General features: G+C 37.7%; 1 protein-coding gene across 3 annotated transcripts in view; it reads left to right on the top strand.

Annotated features, from left to right (window-relative positions):
- MEIS1 (Meis homeobox 1) overlaps positions 1-21,536 on the top strand; it is a 152,182-nt gene that overhangs the window by 12,764 nt on the left and 117,882 nt on the right. For all 3 annotated transcript variants that reach the window (XM_077134408.1, XM_077134410.1, XM_077134409.1), the window contains one exon: positions 17,240-17,351. In XM_077134408.1, coding sequence (XP_076990523.1) covers positions 17,240-17,351 — 112 coding nt within the window. The remainder of the gene's footprint in view (positions 1-17,239; positions 17,352-21,536) is intronic.

The raw sequence follows: 21,536 nt of genomic DNA on the forward strand, positions 1-21,536 counted from the left end.
TGCATTTAACATCTCCTGGACTGGGGCTGGTGGGCTGCGGAGCGCGCCCTGTTGCATGTTAATCCAGATTTGTCTCTTTCGTCTGGGGAGGAGTAATGTGACCCGCAGAGACTGAACCAGAAAGCCACGCTCGCCAGGCAGGTTAAATGCCAAGAGCTGGCGGGCTCCCGGGGGGCAGTCGCCGGGGCTGCTGGAGAGCGAGGCCGCTGGGCCGCAGGGATCCCGGCAGCCCTGGGTTGGTATGCTTTAGTTCCCAAGTGGGCCAGAAAAACCCGATGGCAATTGTTTTTTTTAAATATAGGTTTGGAATGTTGTTTCTAAAGCATAGTTTTGGTTAAAATACTCAAAACGGAACTAGGAGTTGACTGAAAAATGCCCCCTCCCTCCAAAGTGAGGTGTGTCCAAAGGAGATTTAAGCCTTTTCTTTTGGGGAGGTGTTATGGTAAGGGATGGGGAAGGAAGGGCAGGCAGCAACCTGATGTCCTTGATGGATTGGATCTGCTTCTTAAAAAAAAAATGGTTAGGACCAGCAGGTATTTACTAATACTAAAAATGCAGGTAATTTATTTTCATCCAATAAAGAGATTGGGACACAACAGCTGGAAGCAGGAAAATGGTCCCTTTGTCAGGTAGTTTGTCTCTAAATGTTTACATTTAGATACATCTTATTTAAACTGTAAATGCTTTATAGAGTACCACTTATGCCTTAATCCCTCAACCTCTCAATCCACAAACCTTCCAAGTGATAGAGTTTTAGCATCCTCTAATTTTATTTTTGTCTGTTGTTGTGGATCATGTGTTCTATTGTTAATTCCTTTTTTGAAATATGTCAGGGAAATTATGGCAAGGTTCTCCTTAATGATTAAATAATAAGGTGTTGACTGGTTGTCACTATGCTGGCTAATTGGGATGTTCATTCTAGGCCCTTTATTGCTTAGTACCTTTGAATTAAAAGTTAGTTGTTTACCAGGTGTGTTTTATTGTTATTTTATGATTGGCTTTAGTGTGTACTTATGTCTGAATTTCAGAGTGGGAATGTATTGATTATTAATGAGGACACTTAAACGTTCTAGAAGAATAAGGAAAAAAGGACAGAATAGGGCAGATAGGTTGAAGCAGTTATATTGTTTAATGACTCAAAGTCTGAATGCTAATACTACAAAAGTTATTCCCTTTTTATAGTTTCTGGCATGCTCTCTCTTTCTCTTAGTAGAAGTCCCCAGTGCAGGTTCCATAGTTAATAGAAGGCGATGATACTAATGCTAGTTGTGCAAAGTAAAGTTCCATAGCAGTAACTATTGTTTGGTGATTTAACTAGCTCTGTGGCAGTAGGTCACCCAAACAGCAATTTCTTTCACACCAGAATGACTCCATTGCTTGCCACTTGGAAATATATAGAGTGGTTTTTAGTTTCTATTGCTATAGGTCCCAACTTAGAGACTTTTATAAGAAAACAAGAAGAAGCTTAAATAATAGGGGATGAAGAGGAGGAAGAAAAATAAAGAATTAAAATGTGGGCTGTGCTTTTAAAAATTAACTGAAATATCATGCTGTAATTGCCCAACTCTGAAAATAAACAAATTTTAAATCATTAAGTTTTCAAAGACTTGTATGTTTAAATTTTTAAATGTTTGTCATATTCCAAAAAGATTTAAAACACAGCTGTTTCTTGGTGATTGAAAGAAAATTGTGCGGTAAAACTCCACACTTAAAAAACAAAGAATATTTATGGTCCCATAGTAGAACGTTGATTTTTTTTAAGGCCAAGCAGATAGGCTAAAGTATTACCATGGGGCCTACTGTTATAAAACTAGCTTACCTTCTCTCACAGGTGGAGTTGGAGAAATTGTGAAGAGTCCATAACCAATTACATTAAGACACTTGCCATAAATGAAAATACTGTCAACATGAATTCAAATGAAGTATTTTCATGTTGGTAATGTTATGCTTTCCATTGCAGCAACAATATTTTCTTATGAAATATAAATATGTCAAACAAATGTGAAATGCTAAAGTTTTAATAAACGATAATTTAATCATCTATCACAGCCCAAGTATGTACTGTATACAGAAACTTTTAAGGGAAAGCCGGCATATGGCCAAATTCCTATAAAGACTAGCAGGGAAGTGATCAAAAATGAACATGAAATAAGACTTCCTGTAAGAAGGTCTATAATTCAACATTATTTGACTCCACTGTCAGGGAAATAGTTGAAGGATAGTAAACTGATATCAGTCTCAGTCATTTTTGTTACACAGTCTTAAATATTTGCAACTGTAGCATTTTACATAGCCTTTTTTGGATTATATCTGTCATATCTGTATCAAAGTACTACTTGAATTTATGTTACAAATGAAACAAAATATTTTGTCTTTTCTCCTGAGTACAAAAAAATTAATTTAATATTTAAAGCTTGAATCAAAATTATGGGGAAATATTCTTTTACAAATAAAGAAATAAAAATAGAATGCATGAGACATAGTTTATCTGAGAGTTGTGCAGATGTGAGATTTAAAGGTTTTAAAATTCCCAAGTAAAACAACACTAATGTAAATCATGTTGGACTTGCCCTTCTTACCCAGCAGGAAACATTAGGCTGTAATACCTGTTTAAAAAGTTAGGAGCTAAAATACATAAAATATAGTCTCCCAATTTAAAGTTTAATAATAATTCCAAACTTTGACTTTTGGGATCCGGTAAAACTTGGCTATTTTACTAACCTTAACATTTGTGAATAAACCTTGTTGTGTAAAATCAATTCCAAAAAATGGAAGCAGACAAGGACATCTGTGTAGTATAGAAGATAAAAGAATATCCTCACTCTGTCCTTAACTTAATGTGCATGATTTTAGGATTATAGGGATTTGGGAATGCTCTTTGGCATCTTAAACAGCCTCTCTCAGAAGTATCCCTATATTGGGCAATTGCTGGATTTCTCACACTGATAAATTTGTTATTTTAATAAATGACATAGAGGATACCCCTGTGAAATAAGTGAGAATACATTCATTTAAATATTTGCTACTAGAATCCAATTTCAATCAATTTAATACATTCAAGTGCACAGAATTAAAGCAATTGGCAACACTTTACTGTACTCTCTCTGAATACTCTTTTGTCAAATCGCATTTCTTAATCTAGAAAATATGTTCTTGTTAAAGGAAGACACGGGAGTGCAAATCTTTTGAAATTATTTTACATTTCTTGACTTCCTGATGCAGAATTCCTAAAATTGACTAAAACATACCATGAAGAGCTTATTCTCTGGTGAAAAAGCTTATTTCAAGTTTTTGAATTATATGCCTGTTGCTTATTGTTTTCGTGATGATATACAATCAATTACAAGTTATAGCCAGAACTAACTCTCTTTAAGATATGAAATGACCACGGTGTGGCTTTTCTATGACATATATATCACCATTTGTGGCATAAACTAATTGAGGATAAACACATTGTGAAAATAATTTTTTTTATTATTTGTAATTATCAAAAATTCATTTCTACAATTGATTCTTTTCTTGACACTTGTTCATGACTCGTTTTACAATTAATAGGATTTGTATTCAAGAGGTAAAAGACCTTTGTTCCTCAACAAACTTAAAATGAAATCATATTCTGCCACAGGAAGAAAATGCTTACTACTCTTAATAATTTTATTAATACTTAAAGGGACCACAACTTTTTATGAGTTTAATATGTTTGAATATTTTATGGTCTTGCTACTTTTTTTTTTCATTTTGATGCAATTCATCTTAAATTTTACAATTGATTTAAATATGCATTATTTTGACTCAGAAGATAGCAGTAAATAAATAAGACATTTTGACTGATATTTAGAATCATTCCTTGACAGCATATGCTAAATTGGAATTAATTGTTCCTGCTGATGAATTCCATTTCTAAGATTTTTCCCTATATTTTAATACATGGTAGCATATTTATGATTCATTAGCTGTGAATACCTGGGTTATTGACTAGTACTTAGCAAGGCAGAACTATAGTTCTTTCTTTCCCTGATTATTTGTTTTCCACTGATTGGTTAACCCTCTTATACCTGAGATTTGAGCTTGAACTACTTTGTTAGATCTCATTTCCCTATTTGAGTACCTTGTGGGTTAAAACCCACATGTGGGTTTATTTTTCCAAGAAGATGAGAAATGTTACTCACTTTAGAACAGGAGTGAATAGAGACCAAAGTCATTGTATATTCCCAACCAGTGCTTAACAGTTAGGTAAAAAATGAAGTTATTCTTTGCCTTCCCTAGAGCTGTGAATATAAAAATTCGTATCAACTCATTTAGGTTCTTCCTCTTAAGGCCTGAATGTTTGTTTTTAGTGACGGTATTCTTAGCTGATAGTCCATATTTGGTCCCGGACCTCCATGATTTGCATTTTATTCTGAATTTGCATTCACGTTATGTCCCACTAAAACTCTTTAAAGTAGAGCATGTTTATGACTATTATGAAACTCTGGAAAATCAAGTTCATAATGAAATCAACATAGATGGCAAAAGGATAGTGATGGGAGCAATTTGATGTGAAATTTGAGTTTTCTCATCCCATCCCAACTTGTAAATCGTTTATTTTTCTTCTTTGAAAAATATTACTAGCTCAGCTAAGAATTTCTTTGACAATAATAACTCCTTTTAATATCTCGGTAACTATTTGGATGTGTTCTTGATTAGTGTCTCAATTTTATAGATAAGCTGTAACTAACTGTGACCTATTGTATTTTCTGTTATTCACAGGCGTTCCTTATCTATGTGAAATCTTAGTTTCAAACTAAATGCTGTATAAAGTTTGACGTTCTAAAAGCATACTTACACTATTTGCATGAAGTGAGGTGTTCACTCATGCAAATAGTGTAAAAAGGGAGATCATTTTTTGGAAGGGGTGGACTAACAATTTTTATAAAGTAAAGCTCTTTGCAGATTAACTAAAACACGTGGACCGTTGTTTGTTTTTGCTTTCGTAGGTAGCTTTCTTTTCTGTTCACTGCTATTTTAAAGTGAACTGTGTGTTTCATGGGACAAAAAATTTGCATGGGCATTTTAAATCTAGTTATTCTGTTGATCAAAAAAGTCAGCAATATATAGAGAGAATTAAAAATAGCAGCTAACAGGTAAGATGCTATCAGCTACAATGCTATAATCAGAATAGAAACTTTAGCAGTAGAGTTAAATTGGGTGCTTGGGTTTGTTGAAACGTTTACTCAAAAATTCTCAACAGATCTGGAATCATTTAAAAACCCCTGCTGAAGAATATTTTAGTGTAAATACTTTGTGATAAGTCACCATTATTTTTATTTGAAATTGTTCATTCATAAGAGACTCAGTCTCATGAGTAGCTACCCTTCCCTCTTGAACAGTTCAGATGAATGTATTATTTATTTACAGTCTATTGTATACATTATTTATAGGAAATATGCTATAACTCTAGAAAGTATGTGGAATGTATCTTTGTGAGTTAGAGGTGGCATCTCTGCCAAAAGTGGTATACCTGTAAGTAGATATAATAAGGATTACTCACAGAGTGCAGATAAATATCATCTTTTTTATAGAGTCATTACATGTTTACATTTCATATCCCCAGATGAGAATACATTCTGCCATTTTCATTTTAACCATCATAGTTTTCTTGGCTCCAGCTTCTGCCAAAGAGAATCAGGAATCTTACATTTTAAAATCGATTTTGGTAATAAATTAATATGCTTGAGAGGAAAAAAAGAAAGATCAAGAGTAATGGAATCATTTAACCATTTCCTTTCTTCTGGCATGCTTTCTTTGTCCCAATTTGTTCTAAAAGTTTCTGAGGAATCATGCCCATGAAATTTTCAACACCGGTTGTGTATTTGGTAACTCAGCCTACTGTTTTACCATGTTTTGGGATTTTGTAAGCTATGTTAAATGACGAAATTACCAAAAAAAATATCAGACTTACTCTGCCCTGCACTTCCTTGTGTAAAATGAAAGAGATGTGCAGACTGTGCTTGTTCTGTACCTATCAAGAGTATTGTTGGCATTCAAATATTTTTTATTCCAATAATTATTCAAAGCCAGTAATAACCTGCATTTGAGTGAGTATAAATATTTTTATTCTGGAATTTGGACTTTGCAGAAACTCAATTTTATTTTCTAAAGTACCCTGCCATTTCAATTAAGTGCATTGTTCTTCACTGTACTGTTACGACATTCCAAAGGTTTGCTTGCCAATTTAATAGTAAATTAAGTGTTTAATATTTATTGAGGGTATGTAAAGAACATGCTAATAGAAAAAGAGGAAAATAAAACATTAACAAATAATTATGAGCTTTTCTTCACTTGTAGTTACATTTAATACTCCAAATACTCTATAACTGTTAAAATAGTATGAATAGCCTCTAGAATAATGGCCTTAGGTATTGCTGAGTAATGGCATAAAGATTAACTAGAATTCTTAAAATGTGCACCAATAATGCAGCTCTGCATTCTGCTTCTGGAATTCAAGTTGCTTTGGTTGATCTCTCACTTGAATGCCTTGAAATATGAATAGCGTGGCCATTCTAGGGACTACAAACTCACATTACGTTTTAAGATATTTTGAGAAAGTCCTCTCTGATGCTTTTACCCAAGATAAATAGTGCATAATCTCCTTCCCACTTCCAAATTTAACTCAGAGAACTTAAAGTTTCATAAATCCTTACAGAATGACAGACCTTAAAAGATGAAACTTGATTGAAAATGTAAAATGCTGGAAGTGCTTCTAAAGAAACCATAAGGAAATTAGAAAACTCCCTATTGCTAATTTTTGTTAGAAACCAGGGGTAAAGTACAAATTCTATGATTCTTTGACCCAAAATACATTCTAAGGTAAGGGAATAAAACTAGATTGCATCTTGGCTGAACTACCTTTTTTCCTTCTCATGTCAAAATTGTGGATTCTATGGCTTGAGAGTTTAGAAGTAGAAAAGAGAAAACTTCAGAAACAATTTAGAAAGAACAATTAATTGTATCAATTCTAACTTTCAGTTGCAGAATCTTTGAGTCAGGCAGTGTCCCAATGATGTACTGTAGATAAAATTTATAGTCTGAATATACCTGGTTTGAATCAATGCTGTGCTGTGACAGGGTAAATCCCTTCACCTTTCTGAGCCTTGGTTTCATCACCTGTAAAATGGGGGTGATCATAGGACCCACTTCATTGAGTTACTATAAGAACTAAATAAGAATGCATGTAAAGCATTTAGCAAAGCATCTATATCAGCAGTATCTGTATTAATAACAGTCTGACTATGCCCACCCTTTAACAACATAAATTTGATTTGGGGAGGGAGGATTAGGTACTAGTTAATGGAAGTGTTATTTTGTACAACATTTTATTAGCACAAAGTTTAAGAAAAATGTCATTGTAATCCAAATTAAGAGGGGTCATTATTATTCTGATTTCATCATAGTATAAAAGCAGAGCACACACTCGGATGTCTTGCTGAGATAAGAGTGAATCCTGGGAGGTTTGTTCTCAGTTTAAAATTCAAATAAGAGCTATGTGCAGACCTTGTGCTGAGTACTTTTCTCCACATTTCTGAATGCAGGTGCTTCACGCTAAGGTCCAGTAGCTTATAGGGTCTTACTATCTACTTGTACTGAGGATGCAATGTTTCCTGCATTATCAGATTGATTGATATTGATTGGTAGGATGGTTGCTGAGAAAGTTTGTGATTTGAAGTTGTTTTACATAAGGCATTTTGAGTTTATCTTAATTTGTTTGCAGAAGGAGGAGTACTGAAGATTAATTACAAATATAAAATAAACTATCAGGAAGAAACCAATCTTATAAAAAGGATTTTAAACATTGAGTTTTAATTTACAGATTCTTCCCCCACTCCCAAACAGAAACAACAGAAAGTAATCCCAATTATTTTCAGCAGATAAATGAAATACATAATTTGAAATATTTTGGTGTAAATATTTAGAAATATAGAGATGCCAGTTGGATCAAGGATTTTTTTTTCTAGTCAAACATTTAACTTTATGGAGTACATTTCATGGGTATGATTTTAGAAGTAGAAGAAGCACATAGTCATTAAAATCTTTAAATATAGGAGTGTATTTTCATTAATAGTATGTTATTAAAACGGAAACACTTCTACTGAATTCCTAGTGTAATGAGGCTTTATCTTCTCTTCTGTTTATGAGATCTTTTTTTTCCACAAGCTGCTTAGTTGAATCAGAACATTCAGTAGACTTGAATAATTTCTAAATTACTTGTCTATTCTTTATTACTTTCCAGTTTTGAAATTTTGGTAAAACTAGTTGTCAGCTCATGGTAGCTGGCTCTCATTAGTTGTAATTATTCTTTTATCTTTTAATTGTCTGACTATACTCCGTATTGGAGATCTATAGTATCTTAGAACACAGGGAGGGTCACCGTGGGCTGAAGTTAAGTTGGTCCCAATGCAGGGGTAAAAAAAGAAGAGTATCAGTGTGGTGTAGATTTCATCGGGAAAGCTTTTAAAAATGAATGTTTTAGGCTATGTTTTCCATCTCCTAACTTGTGCTCAGCCTTGTGGATTCATTTTTCATTTCTTGAATAAATTAATTCAACTGTGCCTATTGGTAAAGTCCTAGCAGCATCAGAATTGAGACTTGAAAGTTTTCAGGCTGTGGGAAGGTAGGGTTTTGAAGAGAAGTGGGATAGTGCCCCGTGGTCCAGGACCTGAGGTTCCTAAGATCAGTGGCTACCACCCATCAGGGCAGCCAGCCCTGGAGGGTTGGGGGCGGGAGGGGGGTTGAGGGTGGGGGAATAAAGCTCTGCCGTTTGCAGGAGAGTGGGCAAAACATTTGAGGGCTTGTAGATGTTTGAGACCTCTCTGCCAAGCTTCTTCAAATTCCATTACAATGTAATTAAGAACATTTCAATTTGTTTCTTCCACATTCTTTTGCCTTATTCCCCAGACACATGATGTCTGTATGTTGCCGAGGATGTGTGAGTGTGCACACGCATGTGGGCTGGACATCTCTCTGTGTCCCACCCCGAGGCTTCAGTGATTCCTGGAGCTTGTGCAATCACCTGATACAAAACTTTTCATTTAAAGATAAAATTACTCCTTGGAGCATTTTCACCAAGGTAAAAGAAGAAGAAAAAAATGCCTTCTCCTACCTACATGCCTTATGCACAGAGATAGAGGATTCAATGAACAATTATCATTTTTGTAGGTTCAGTTTGTGGTACCTGAGAACTGAGAAATATAGGACTCAATTTAACAGATTCTGCCTCTGCCTTCACAGAATACCCACCACTGTTATCATGAATACGTATATACACACATGTAGAGAGACATACATATACACAGAGGGGATGTAACACACACATACAGCAACATGCCAGAGTTACTTAACTGTAGAGGTTTTAGAAACCTCCTTTGCTGGATTTGACACACTTAGGTTGTGTGTGAAGATACCGGCTGGCACCAGTGTCGTGAGCACCATGACTAAAAGATAATCTGATAATCATGGAGATGCATTTCTAGATCAGAAGTCCACAGTGGCTGGAACTGTGAGAAGGGGAGGTGTGCTATCTTGGGGAGAGCCACAGATTTCAAGATGAGATGCTGGAGTCCATTGTCTTACCACTAATGTACCATCTGCCCTGAGTCACCAAAATTACCCTTCAGGCCTCTATTAACTGGAATAATAAGCACATTTTACCACGGCATTAAAAAGAGGTCCAACAAGAACCCTGGCAGCCCTGCAGACTTGGCAGAGGCGAGGGAGCGGAGGAAGGGGCAGGGAAGGAAGTGAGAAAAAGGGGGAGAGTTGATGAAGAAAGTCGGAAGAAGTGTGCTAGCGAGATAACATTTTAAAAAGTGTCTCCCTCTAGAAAGCGAGTGTGGCCCCCAGCAAGGACCGCCTCAGGCCCCAAAGAAGCTTTATCGAGCACCAGCAATCGCTTCTCTGTACTTTATTATGTTTCAGCAACACAGTGTGTGGACTTAGAGAAAGTTTCTCTCAAACACGCTGTTTCATATCCAGACCCTCTCCAAGCATTTTTTTTCCTTTGTATGCTGTATGGCAGGGGTCACATTTTCACTCTTTTTTCCATGTGAGTGTCCCCTTATTGCAGCACCGTTTGCTGATTTTTGTTTTTGTTTGGTTTGATTTTTTTGGACGTGCATGGGCCGGGAATTGAACCCAGGTCTCCTGCATGGCAGGTGGGAATTCTACCACTGATCTATCCTTGCACCCTGTAAGCAATTTTAATGAGGTCCCCTGAATCCACAGCGTGTTTTCACAATGAACTATTAATTTGTCAATGCTTTTGGCATTTGCAAACATCTAAAAACTGAAAAGGTAAAAGGACAGTTTACTGTGTTTAAAACAATAATATACTGCCTGAACTTGTCTTGGTTAAACACATTTTGCTTAATGATTTCCAGGAATATTTTTGAAATCCATATAAGGATTTTGCATTTTTTCTGAATTACCTGAATTTGAAGTTGAGTAGACATAGCCTCAAGGGAGTAAATTTGGTGAAAAGCAGGCCTTACCCATGGCTCCAGCAAGTCGGAGCTGCTCCATGAATGTCGGGTGAGTGCATTGAGTGAGCACATGGTATGTTTTGGTTATTGAGCAGGTACAAATGGGGCCACCAAGAATTTCAAACAGTTTAAGCTTATCAGACTTTAAAGACTCATAAATAAATAAAAAATCTTCTCAGAACCTCTCAGTTCAACTTCGAGTATATGTACGTATGTGTATATCCCTGTCTCACAGCCGTCCATTCCTGGGCCCTTTCTCTCTTGCTCATTTCTCTGGACATGACTCTCTCAGCTTTCTTTTCCTTGGATGGCATCATTGACTGAGAGGCCCATAAGATTCATATTTGCTGAAGCTGTGTGCTATCCTGAGAGAGACACTGTTTAGACAGAGGGAAGAGTCAAAGGAAGTGGCTGTCCTGGCAGCAGGGGCAGAAGCTTCTCGGTGATATGTCTACTGTGCCACGTGGATGAGCACAGACCAGGGTGTGTATGTGTGTGAGGACACGTGTAGATGGGAACATGAGCATGTGAACGCATGAGTATTATACGCATTGACTCATTGCCTGTGTAGACAGGTGGCTCTTCTGATCTGGAGAGAACCTGGATTGTTCACTTCTGAAGATGAGCCAGTTCTTTTAGGCTACTGGAGATCATTCACTACAGAGACCTAGCGGTTTGAAGGAGTGACTGTACCTCCCAATAGAGAAAGCCGACATGGTAGGTGCAGACTCACTTCAGTTAAGCACTATGGTGATTTGGTCAGTGTCTATAGAGCTACTAGCTGACATCTTTAGCATTAAAATGACTGTGCTTTCAATTATTGCCTTTTTGAGTGGGACTAGTTGGACAGAAGTATTGAAAAAAAAGAAACAGTATTTATTTTTCGTTTGCAAAACATGATTCATCACATCAGGGATGTGATAAATGACCATGTGAGAAGATAAGTGTTTTATATACTGTAAAGTGATTTATAAACATTAGGTATCAAATTAAATTTGATGGCGTGGGGAAGAGCAAACCACCTGTAAAATCATGTTATTCCAAGGTGAAAATAAGATCAGTTTGCATTCCCTGAGCACACACCAGCTGGGAGGTTACCCAAGGCATATCAAGCTGTACATGCAGCCATTTGGGTTAACCATTCTCTCCAGAAGGCCTATAAACTAAATACACCTGTATGCAGATATTCCAGGATTGACTGGGTCAACCTATGTTGTTACATTAAAAACCATAATGGCTGCCATCTATTGAATTCCTGCTGCATGCTTGGCATTTTAAATATGTTATGTCTGCAAGGGAGTATTTTTTGGTCTTCATTTACAGATGAAGACATTTAGCTTTAGAGAAATTGTGACTTCTCTAAGATCACATAGATTGTATCTGGCAGAGTCAGGTTTCAAACTGAGATGTGTCTAGCTTCAAATTTTCTTTCTTTTGATGGCATTGTGCTGCAATCAATTATTAGTGTATTTTTATAAAGGTGTGTGTGTGAATGTGTGAGATGTTTTAAATCATGCAAGTCTTTTTTTTTTCGATATTTGTGGTATTTAATACAGGAAATCATAGTATCAGATGATGATTTAACACTGAAGTCCCCTATATGCTACTCATTCATTAAAAAACATATATTTAGTATTTACCTTGGTATAGAAATTTTCCTGGGATTTAGAATGTAAAGATGAATGGACATGAAGCCTGACTTGAAAGCATTGTCACACAGCAATGTGGGAGTGCAGTGATCAAGGTGTGTAGGAGATCTTCTGAGAGCTTAGGGAAGCAGAGCCTCATTCCTCCTGGGGCCATTGTATGTGTATCAGGGAAAGCTTTTGGGGGGAGGTGAAATCTGAGCTGTGCCTTAAATAACAAGGAAGAGCTAATCAGGCTCTGGAGTCAAAAAGGGGAGAGCAGGACATTCCAGACAGAGGGAAAAGATGAGCATGGACCCAGAGGTATCTGCCAGAAATTGCATGCACTTGGGTATCCCTGAAGCACAAAGATCAAGGAACGGAATGGTTCCCTGGGGTAGGTTATGAAAGACTTTGCAGACCAGATAGAAACTCCAGGTTGTACTCCCTAGGCAAAGGGAGCTGTTCATTCATTCAATGGACATTCCTGAGTGCCAGCCAAATACTGGGTACTGCTTGATGATCAGGATGCAATGGTGAATGACACAGGCACAGTTCCTGCCCTCATGGAGCCTATATTCTAGGGGCATTGAAAGCTTTTAAAGCTAGGGGGTGACGAGAGCCTAAACAAGAACAGCAATCACTAAGAGGGAAAATGAGAAATTGATTTGAGAATGATTTAAGGGTAAAAATGGTCAAGACTTGATTCATTGGATGAGGAGCTGGTGAGAGAGAGAAAGAGATGTCAGGCATGGTTCTCAGGTTTATATCACAGGTAGATGGGGTTATACCTACTAGGATTAAGAACAAAGAAGAATGAATAGGAAGTTTGGTGAAGAGATGAAGTGTTTAGCTTTGGATTTGTTGAGTGAGATAGACATCTTTGCATGGAGATGGTTAGCATGTAGTTGGACATACAAATCTAAGACCAAAGAAGAGGTCCAGAGTGAAGTTTCGTAGCACATGAGAGAGAATTTGAACCACAGTAGTGAAAGGAATTATTCAAGGAAAATGGGAAGTGATAAGAGAACTGGATCCTGAAGTATGTCTAAATTTAAGGCATAGATGGGAAAAGGGTTCATGACAGGAGACCAAAAAGTTACCAGTGGATGCTTTATTCAGGAAGGCAGGGTAGTTTTGAAGCTGCATTTATTTATTGGCATATTGGTGAACACTAGCGTGATCAGTTCATTTTAGTTCACTAAGATTTTATTGAGTACTGAACCCAGCCCTACATTCTGCTGGGTCAGAAAAGAGGAAGACAGAGAAGGTTAAGACATCATCTTTGCACTGAAGAAGCCTACAGTTGGGGGAGGTTGTTGTTTTTACTTCATTCCCAGACATCAGTGCATTGACCTTATAAATAAAAATACTCCTCAGTGTTTTTTAGCATATCACCATTTTAAAAAACATAAATATCTAAGCAAATTTAGCATTTTTGGGGAATGATCCAAGGAAATGGATATATTCAAGCTATTGAAGAGAGAAGATGTGGGATGAAGGTGGGGCAGAATCAAAGCTTGCTTCGAATATTTTAGGTACAATTAAAATGACTCTCTTTAGGGGTCCCAGAACTAGAAGGGCGATGGGTGGAATTAAAGAGTGGCTTTCTGGTTTACATGTTATGTGATATACTGATATATTGACTAAGAAGAACTTCCTGATGGAGTGAAACCTCTAGCTGGTTGTTTCCATCTAGAGCTGACTGTCTCTGTTCATGTCAATTCAAACAATGTGTGAAGGACCATTGGCCCTTTGAGGTTGAATTACAGCCTATACTTGATGATTTTTAAGGGCCTTTCCTGCCCTGGTTTTCCCATCTAACCCTGTAAACTTCTCCTGCAACAGTGAATCTCAGACCTTTTTGGAGAAACATGCACCCCTTTGAGAATCCAATGAAAACTTGTGAATACTATCCCCAGAAAAAAACTGCAGCTATGCATATAAACATAAATATTGCTCAAGGAAGATACCCCCCCCCACTCCCAAATTCTTCTATAGAAGGTCCATGGACTTCACATTAGCTCCTCTTGTCTTAATGGATTTCCAAAGGATGAGAGCAGCCATTGATTACTCTGAAATTACATACATTGAAGGAAAAAAAACCTCTTTGAGACTAATTTAGAACCATGACTAAGGTTTGCTTTGTATCTAATGCAATGCATCATTTGATTTCATTCTGTCAGCCTTACTTTACAAGAAGCCGCAAGCAACTCACAGCTTCACAGATATATGTACATAATCATATGCACATATTTTATTTTAAAAGTAATAATGATGTTGTTTGGCATAACCACATATAGTCACAGAGATGTGTTATTGTAACTGAAATTCTTTGGTAGATGGATTTTGTGGGAGCTTTTTCTGATTAGGGCTGTCTTACATATTTATACTGGAAGAGTTCATGAGCTATTTCTGATACTTAGACTTTAATCATGCTTAATGAACTGAACTAAACATAATTCTTGTGCTGTTTTGGTAACCTTGCGGATTTCTTCTAATGCTCAGTTTCATATGACTACAACGTCCTTGAAATGCTAATACACAAAATGCTAATTCAAGAAAGGACCGCAAAAGTTAGATTTCATTTCAGAGAAGTGCATTCAGTATTCACAGGCCTTCTGGAAGAGAAAGGCTGTGAGAAGAATGAGATTAGGTGGAAAATATGGGCTTCTACCTATGGTGAACACACACATCTAAAAATATAGGTTGCACAAAATTTGGATAAACTGAGGTGGAATCCAACATTTCTTGCATGAGTGCCTGTATAATGTGGCAATAGCTGTGAGAAAAGAGGAGTCCAGCATCTAAGACCCAACACAATGAAAATGCAATGAATTGGAATGCCTCACAGATCATAGCGGAATCAGAATTTCCAGCAAGGAAAATCTTTTCATGGTGAATTAAGTGGTGGATGAAGAAAAATGGTGATGAAAAAAGGTAGGCACAGATCACAAACACTGGGCTCAGGGCTCACTGCTGAAGATTTAAGAACCTTAGCTAAAGCTATGCAGAATAGAATGTGGAAAATTGAATTTACTAAACAATTAAGCATTGAATTAATCTACATCCTGCACAGTAGAAAAGTGGGGGAGGGAGCAGAGCAGAGCTGAATAAATCAGTGGAGCTCATTAAAAGATAGTGAATACATCAGGTCTGTTGTAGCATAAAGCAGGACAGTTTCCTGTATAACATGGAATAATTCTTTGGTTCTAAGTCACCTTTTTGGAGTCCCAGTCTTAATCAGATTAACAAACATGCTTCTGATGAGGTTGGTCTGTTGCTCTATATTTTAGCTTGTTATTGCTAGCTTTCTATTAATTACAAGTCAGATCACCAGTCAACAATAGTAGTGAGGGACAACATAAATAAAATGAGAGTGCCCAGGAGATGTCACTCGCAGGATCTCATGCATCCTGAAACTCCCACGGGTTCCTGTAGCCTCCCACATGCCTTGCTGGTCTTTTGTTCAATTACAGTTAATGCAATAGTTTGCCATTTTCTCCTTCTAATTATATTTTCAAGTGGGATTTGTAGCACATAGAAAAACATCCTTTTACATGTCGAGGCACCGGGGTTTTGTGCCTGGCATTGTCTGTCCCCTGGGTGCTGTACCATTCTTTCTGCAGAGCTCTGAATAAACAAGTCCCCCTTTTAGAGCTGCAGTTGTACAAACTGAAAATTTATGCATTAACTGTTTGCATTCTGAGCATGTGTTCCAGATTACGTCTTACAGCATTCTTTTGGTATGCTGCAGAATGCTTATTTCTAAAAAGCGCTCCTTTCACAGTTCACATATCTTTCAATCACAGAATCAGCAGATCAATTAGCACTGTTTTTTAGAACATGCATAATGGTTGAGTCAAACATACAAGTGGTGCGTCTTTCTGTGACTTTGTTTAATTTTTCAGGCTGCATTAGAACTCTGGCCAAGAGTACAGAGTAGGTGAAGTGAAGCATCCATTTCAGGAAAAGTGAATCTTGCCCTTTGATTCCTATGTGGCATGCCTTATAGAAGGGATCTTTACATCTCTCTCTGACTGTCTAATGCATTTTGATCTATTCAGCCCTTCTTATCTTCTCTGGGATGATAAGATACTTTTGAAAAAAACAATAAGCAAAGGGCAATTTGATTTTGCTAGGCAGGGTCAGTACACTTTTGCACTGTGCAGTCATGAACTGACATTTTATGACTGAAGTGATGTATACATATTTTACATACAAGATCATCCTGCTTTCCCACTGATCATCTTGAGGACAAATTTCACTTCCTAGCTAAGAATCATTTTTCCATTAGGTATCCTTTCTACAGTGCAAGATGACCAGTGACTCACAAGGCTGTTTTTGAAAACTAGCCCTAAAAGCTAATTAAAATTCTCTTTTTTTTTTTTTTTTTTTTTTGTGGTAAAGAGAGGTTTAGTAGTAGTGTCACTGTGGTTGTTTTCCCCAAGAATTTAATTTACAGGCAATTTTTTTCTATCTCAATGTTACTTTCCAATGCACCCAGTGATAAGAAGCAACATCTGTTTTCGTTCAATAGTACAAGAAGGCTCGGCATGGGGCTGAGTGTACACAGTCCATGCGAATCTATTGTTATTCTCATTTCTTTTTTGTTCCTGTGCCTGGTCCATTTACCATGTACCATCCGGCAAACAGCTGACACACACTGGCTATTATGGACCCCAGCCTAAATGTGGGGTCTTAAAAGCTTTGCCATGTTTGTCTTCTAGGATGAATTGGACGCTTCTATAAACCACCGTGTTACGGACCACCACTCTCATTTTGCATTTGCAGATAGCAGACTGTTGTGTCAGAGGGTTTCTTGATGTTAAAAATATAGTCAGAGTCAAGTTGCAGTGATTTTTCCCCTTTTTTGCCTGCAATGCTTCTGTTTTCCTTGGTAATAAAGCATGCAATTACTTATAGAATAACTATTTGTAGATATTATTTTAGCTTGAAAGCAGAAATTGGCACATTTTAAATGTGCCCATGTAACTTTGAGCTGGAACCACTTTCGAAGGGTTTTGGGAAGGCTGGGCTGCTGCTTGACAGTGTCAACAGACAGCTCCATCTGGATTTCTGGTTTGTGCCCTACAGCCCTCTTGGAACAGAGATCATGATGACACGGCGTCTACCCGTTCAGGAGGAACCCCGGGTCCTTCCAGCGGTGGCCACACATCACACAGTGGGGACAACAGCAGTGAGCAAGGTAGGAGAGGTATTCTCATTCTCTTTTGGTACCTGTTTCATTTTTAAGGGTTGGAAAAATCAGAAATATCTAGTTGGTTACTTATACAGGTTTTCTTAGAACATAGACCTCATTTAATGAGAGAATCATTCCATCTAATTTTATTTCTTGACCCTTTTCTTTTTCTGTGCTATTCCAGCTGCCTATCTGCCTGTCACCTGGCCACCTCTATTAAATAGAGTCAGTGACTTGACTAAGGGTAATGTTAGAGAGGTAGATTATAAAGTCAAATGAGCATAAATAGTATACTACTAATACCCTGCTATGTAAATAGAAATTATTATTACTACATGCCCTCAGAATCTTTTCAAAAGATCAAGAAACATTCAATAAGATTCAAAACTAATGATGTCTTAAAAATACTTAGAAGGCAGTGGTCCTTTCAGAAACTTATGTTGGGTGTTCCTCTCCACTGGGTTGAAGCCATTTTTCTGTTTTCACTTATCTGAATCTCTTAAGTGCTTGACTTCATTGTAAATCCAGACTAAATGGAGTTAGAGAAAAATGGAAAGAAACTGATCAATTTAATTTGTGTTCTACTTTGCATGCACATACCTGTTAGTTTACCCGGGTGACAGTGGGAGTGCATGTGTGATGATAACTAGTACGAAATCAAGTTTTGAATATGAAGTTAAACTTCAGCAGAAAAGGGAAATGATTTTTTAGACGTCTTACACTGCTTTTGATGAGACCTACTGCGGTGGATCTTGTGTTCAATTAATACAATTAAAGTTTAAAAGAGTATTCTCAATCTGAATATAAAACACCTGCCTTATTAAAATGGCCTCTGAGCCTGCGATAGGAACATACTTTAAAATCTGGTTTTATGATCATCTTACATTGAAATGCTGTTAAACAGCAAAGGAATTTTGTTTTCTAACTTGGTTGGTCTATTTTAATTCGAATTCCAATGTCTACAATGAATTTAACAGGACGAATTTGAAAGCAAAAATAGGAAAGCTGATTTTTTTTTTAAGACACATATATGCTATTTACACTGGGAATAACTTCTACACATAGAATTATAAGCATTTGAGACATTTTTGTTGTTCAAAGAAAAGTTGCTGACTTCACAACTATAGTCTAGTAAAAATGGAGCTGGAATAGTAAACTAGTTCAGAGCTGAGGCAGCAACAGGTAACCTCTGACCTCTGACTTTTACTAGAAAATGATATGCAACATAAATCCAAGGGGCCTTTTTTCTTTCAAGGGTGTTCATGTTAGGTAGTTGCTATCTCCAGCACTGTGGTTAAGGTGGTGTCAGCACTTTCCATAAAAAGCCCCACTTTCAAAATGCTACTTATATCTCCTTTTCAGAAAGGTGTAAATGAAATCTAAAGTTATTTTCCTTGTAGTCCCACATTGCTTCAGGGAGTCTAGCCTAGTGTTTTGTTTGCTTCTTTTTTTTTCTATTTATTGGTTTAAAACATATATATATCATGAAAGAACGTACAGATAGTTTCGCTGCTGCTTTGAAGGTTTCCTAACTGCTAAAATGCACTTGAATGTGTGAGGATAAATTTTCTTAAACCTAATCTGACGAGTGGCTTTTTCAGAAAGCAAATGCCTAATACTAGTTCTTCCTCTCTGAGGCAATGAAACAAGGAATTCAGAATTTTGCATGTTTTTTCCTCCTTGCAACAAGTGTTCTCCAAAGGTTAATTAAATAATGAATTTTATTGTAACCATGAGCCATATATTCTTCACATTACTAGAACTTTCCATTCATAAATGTTTTCCTTTATATATTCTTTTCCCCTAAAGTCACCAGCTGATAGTTTTGAAAGTCATTTCACATAAATCATCTCATTTGAATGGTATTGGCTGTATCTGAACATGATGCTGGGTGGCAGATAAAAAAGTCTAGCCCCATTTGACAAGGAGGAAAATAAGGTATGGAAAAGCTGAGCGACTTATTGAGGTCCCAGTGCAGAGTCAGACCTCAAATTTGTTTCCTGGTTATGTATATAAGGTTCTTTCTTCTCACCATATCCTCTTTCTCCACCCCTCTGCCCACCAAAGAACTGAAGTAAATCACTTCTGCCATGATCAAATAGAAACTTCCTGTGCTGACCTTCCCTACCTGCCCTCCACCAGGCTGACAGCGGATGCAGAGCAGCTGCACCTTTCCTCTTGCCTGCCCTTCTCTGTGGCTTCTCTTTGGCGATGTGCCTATTTCCTGCTAAATGCAGAATGACGCCTGGATGTATTACTCCAGCCATTTGTGCACATTCCCATGCTGACCCTGACCCTTCTAAACCGTTTTCTCATCCCCAAGACCTGTGGAGCCAGATCTTTGTGCAGCCTTTGGATTAACTCTGCACAGTGGCTTTTCCATGCTTCCCCTGTCTGCCTTTTCTGGCAGGCATGGATGTGTGAGTTGTGCCAGCATTTGGCCCGTAGTGCATGCCCTAAATAGTTATTTACACAGTTTGAGTCCATTTTAGTCAACTGGGTAAATAACAGCCCTCTTCAAAAGATTTATAAATCCATAAATATGTCTTTATACATACCCAATAGACAGAAATAACTCAATCTGTCAAGAACATATCCAAAGAGGTGTTTCCCCCACAGACAAGAGTAATACATATTTTAAAACTTTCTCTACTGTATTATTTGTGTTTCTTTCCCTCATTCCTTTCCAATTTCCACCACTTCATTATGGCACCTGTGGTACCAAAGAAAGAGAGAAAGAGAAACCCCCTGGGCTGTGGCCCTCTGTTAAATAATCTTATCTGCTGCTGCACAATGTAGGCATGTAACAAGTCACATCTCAACTGAGTCCTTAAGCACCTTCACAGATATTAGATTGAGTCCTGATTTCATCCCTGTCAATAACTTGGTATGTTTCAAAGTCATGGGAGACTATTGAAGAGTGAGTAACCCTCAGAGTCATTCCAGGATCTTGGTCTCACGGCTTTGCCACTGCTTCAGGTAGGGGCGGTTTCGGGACTCCCCAGCAGATCTCATGATGTGAGGGACATGTTCCCAGGTTCCTGCGTCTGCCATGTGTCTTTGTTGTGCTCCCACGTGTGGAAGCCCCATGGACCATGATCACGGTTTACTCTAGGAAGTGTGTGGTTTGCCATGGGATTCGTGCTCCTTCCTTCCCAGGAGGCTGCACAGCCTCTTGGCATTTCACATGCAGCGACAGCTGTGACTGACCACAGTTTGAATGAGGGCAGGTCTCCGTTGTTGGTTCCAAGTCAAGAGAAAAATAAAGTAGTAAGATGGCACATTCAGGGCTGTCAGTCTGTGTAGGTACTGCCACCCGCTTCCTTTTAGGAACGAAGACGTGGTGGTTCAGAGAGGCCGGGACACTTGTTTCAGGTCGTACGCTGGTTGATGATGGGGACTGAAACCTGTGCAGTTGGACTGCAGAGCCCAAGCGCCTGACTACTGCCTCCTGCTTTGAGACAGCCCTTCAGCGTGGCTGGGCGTGGAGAAACAGATCATTCGACAGGCAGGCGTTCCTTCTTTTTATCAGTTCGACGCCTCTTTCCAAGCGCCTGCACTGGGCCTGGTCCCACCTGTGTCCTGAGGCCCCGGCAATGAACGAGGCAGGATCAGCCACAGCCTCAGGGGGTTTACACTCTGCTGGAGAGTAAAATTCTAAGTCTGCATGCTAAATAGAATGATGATTGAGATATCTAAAATGGAACATGATGATTGATATGATTAATTTGTATAATGTATTAAGAGCCTCTAACATTTCACTCATTCAAAGATTTATTGAATTGAGAATAGGAGTATAGAAGACAAATAAGGGTACTTCTCTTGCAGAACATTTCCCACTTAAACCCTCATCTTATTTTTTCCCTTTAGTGAGGATAATGAAAAAATGTTATTTCTACACTGAAATTTGATGTAAAACATTTCAACCCTAAAGGACTTTAATGGTTACTGAAATCTCTGAAACCCACTTTTGAACTTCTTTTGGGGGCAGGACTCAGATCAACAATAGCCCCCTTGCTTCCACTCAAGAAAAAAAATAATACACAAACAGCATGTTATTTTAAAGAGAAACAATTGAAAAGCACTACTATTTCTTTATAATAAAGTATCAATAGTTGCAATGCCTCCCACTGGCCCATCCCCCACCACACCAGCTTTTGTATGAATCCAGACAACCTATAGGCAGAAGGC

Source organism: Tamandua tetradactyla, chromosome 17, assembly GCF_023851605.1.
Source record: "Tamandua tetradactyla isolate mTamTet1 chromosome 17, mTamTet1.pri, whole genome shotgun sequence".
In the NCBI taxonomy this organism is placed as follows: Eukaryota; Metazoa; Chordata; class Mammalia; order Pilosa; family Myrmecophagidae; genus Tamandua; species Tamandua tetradactyla.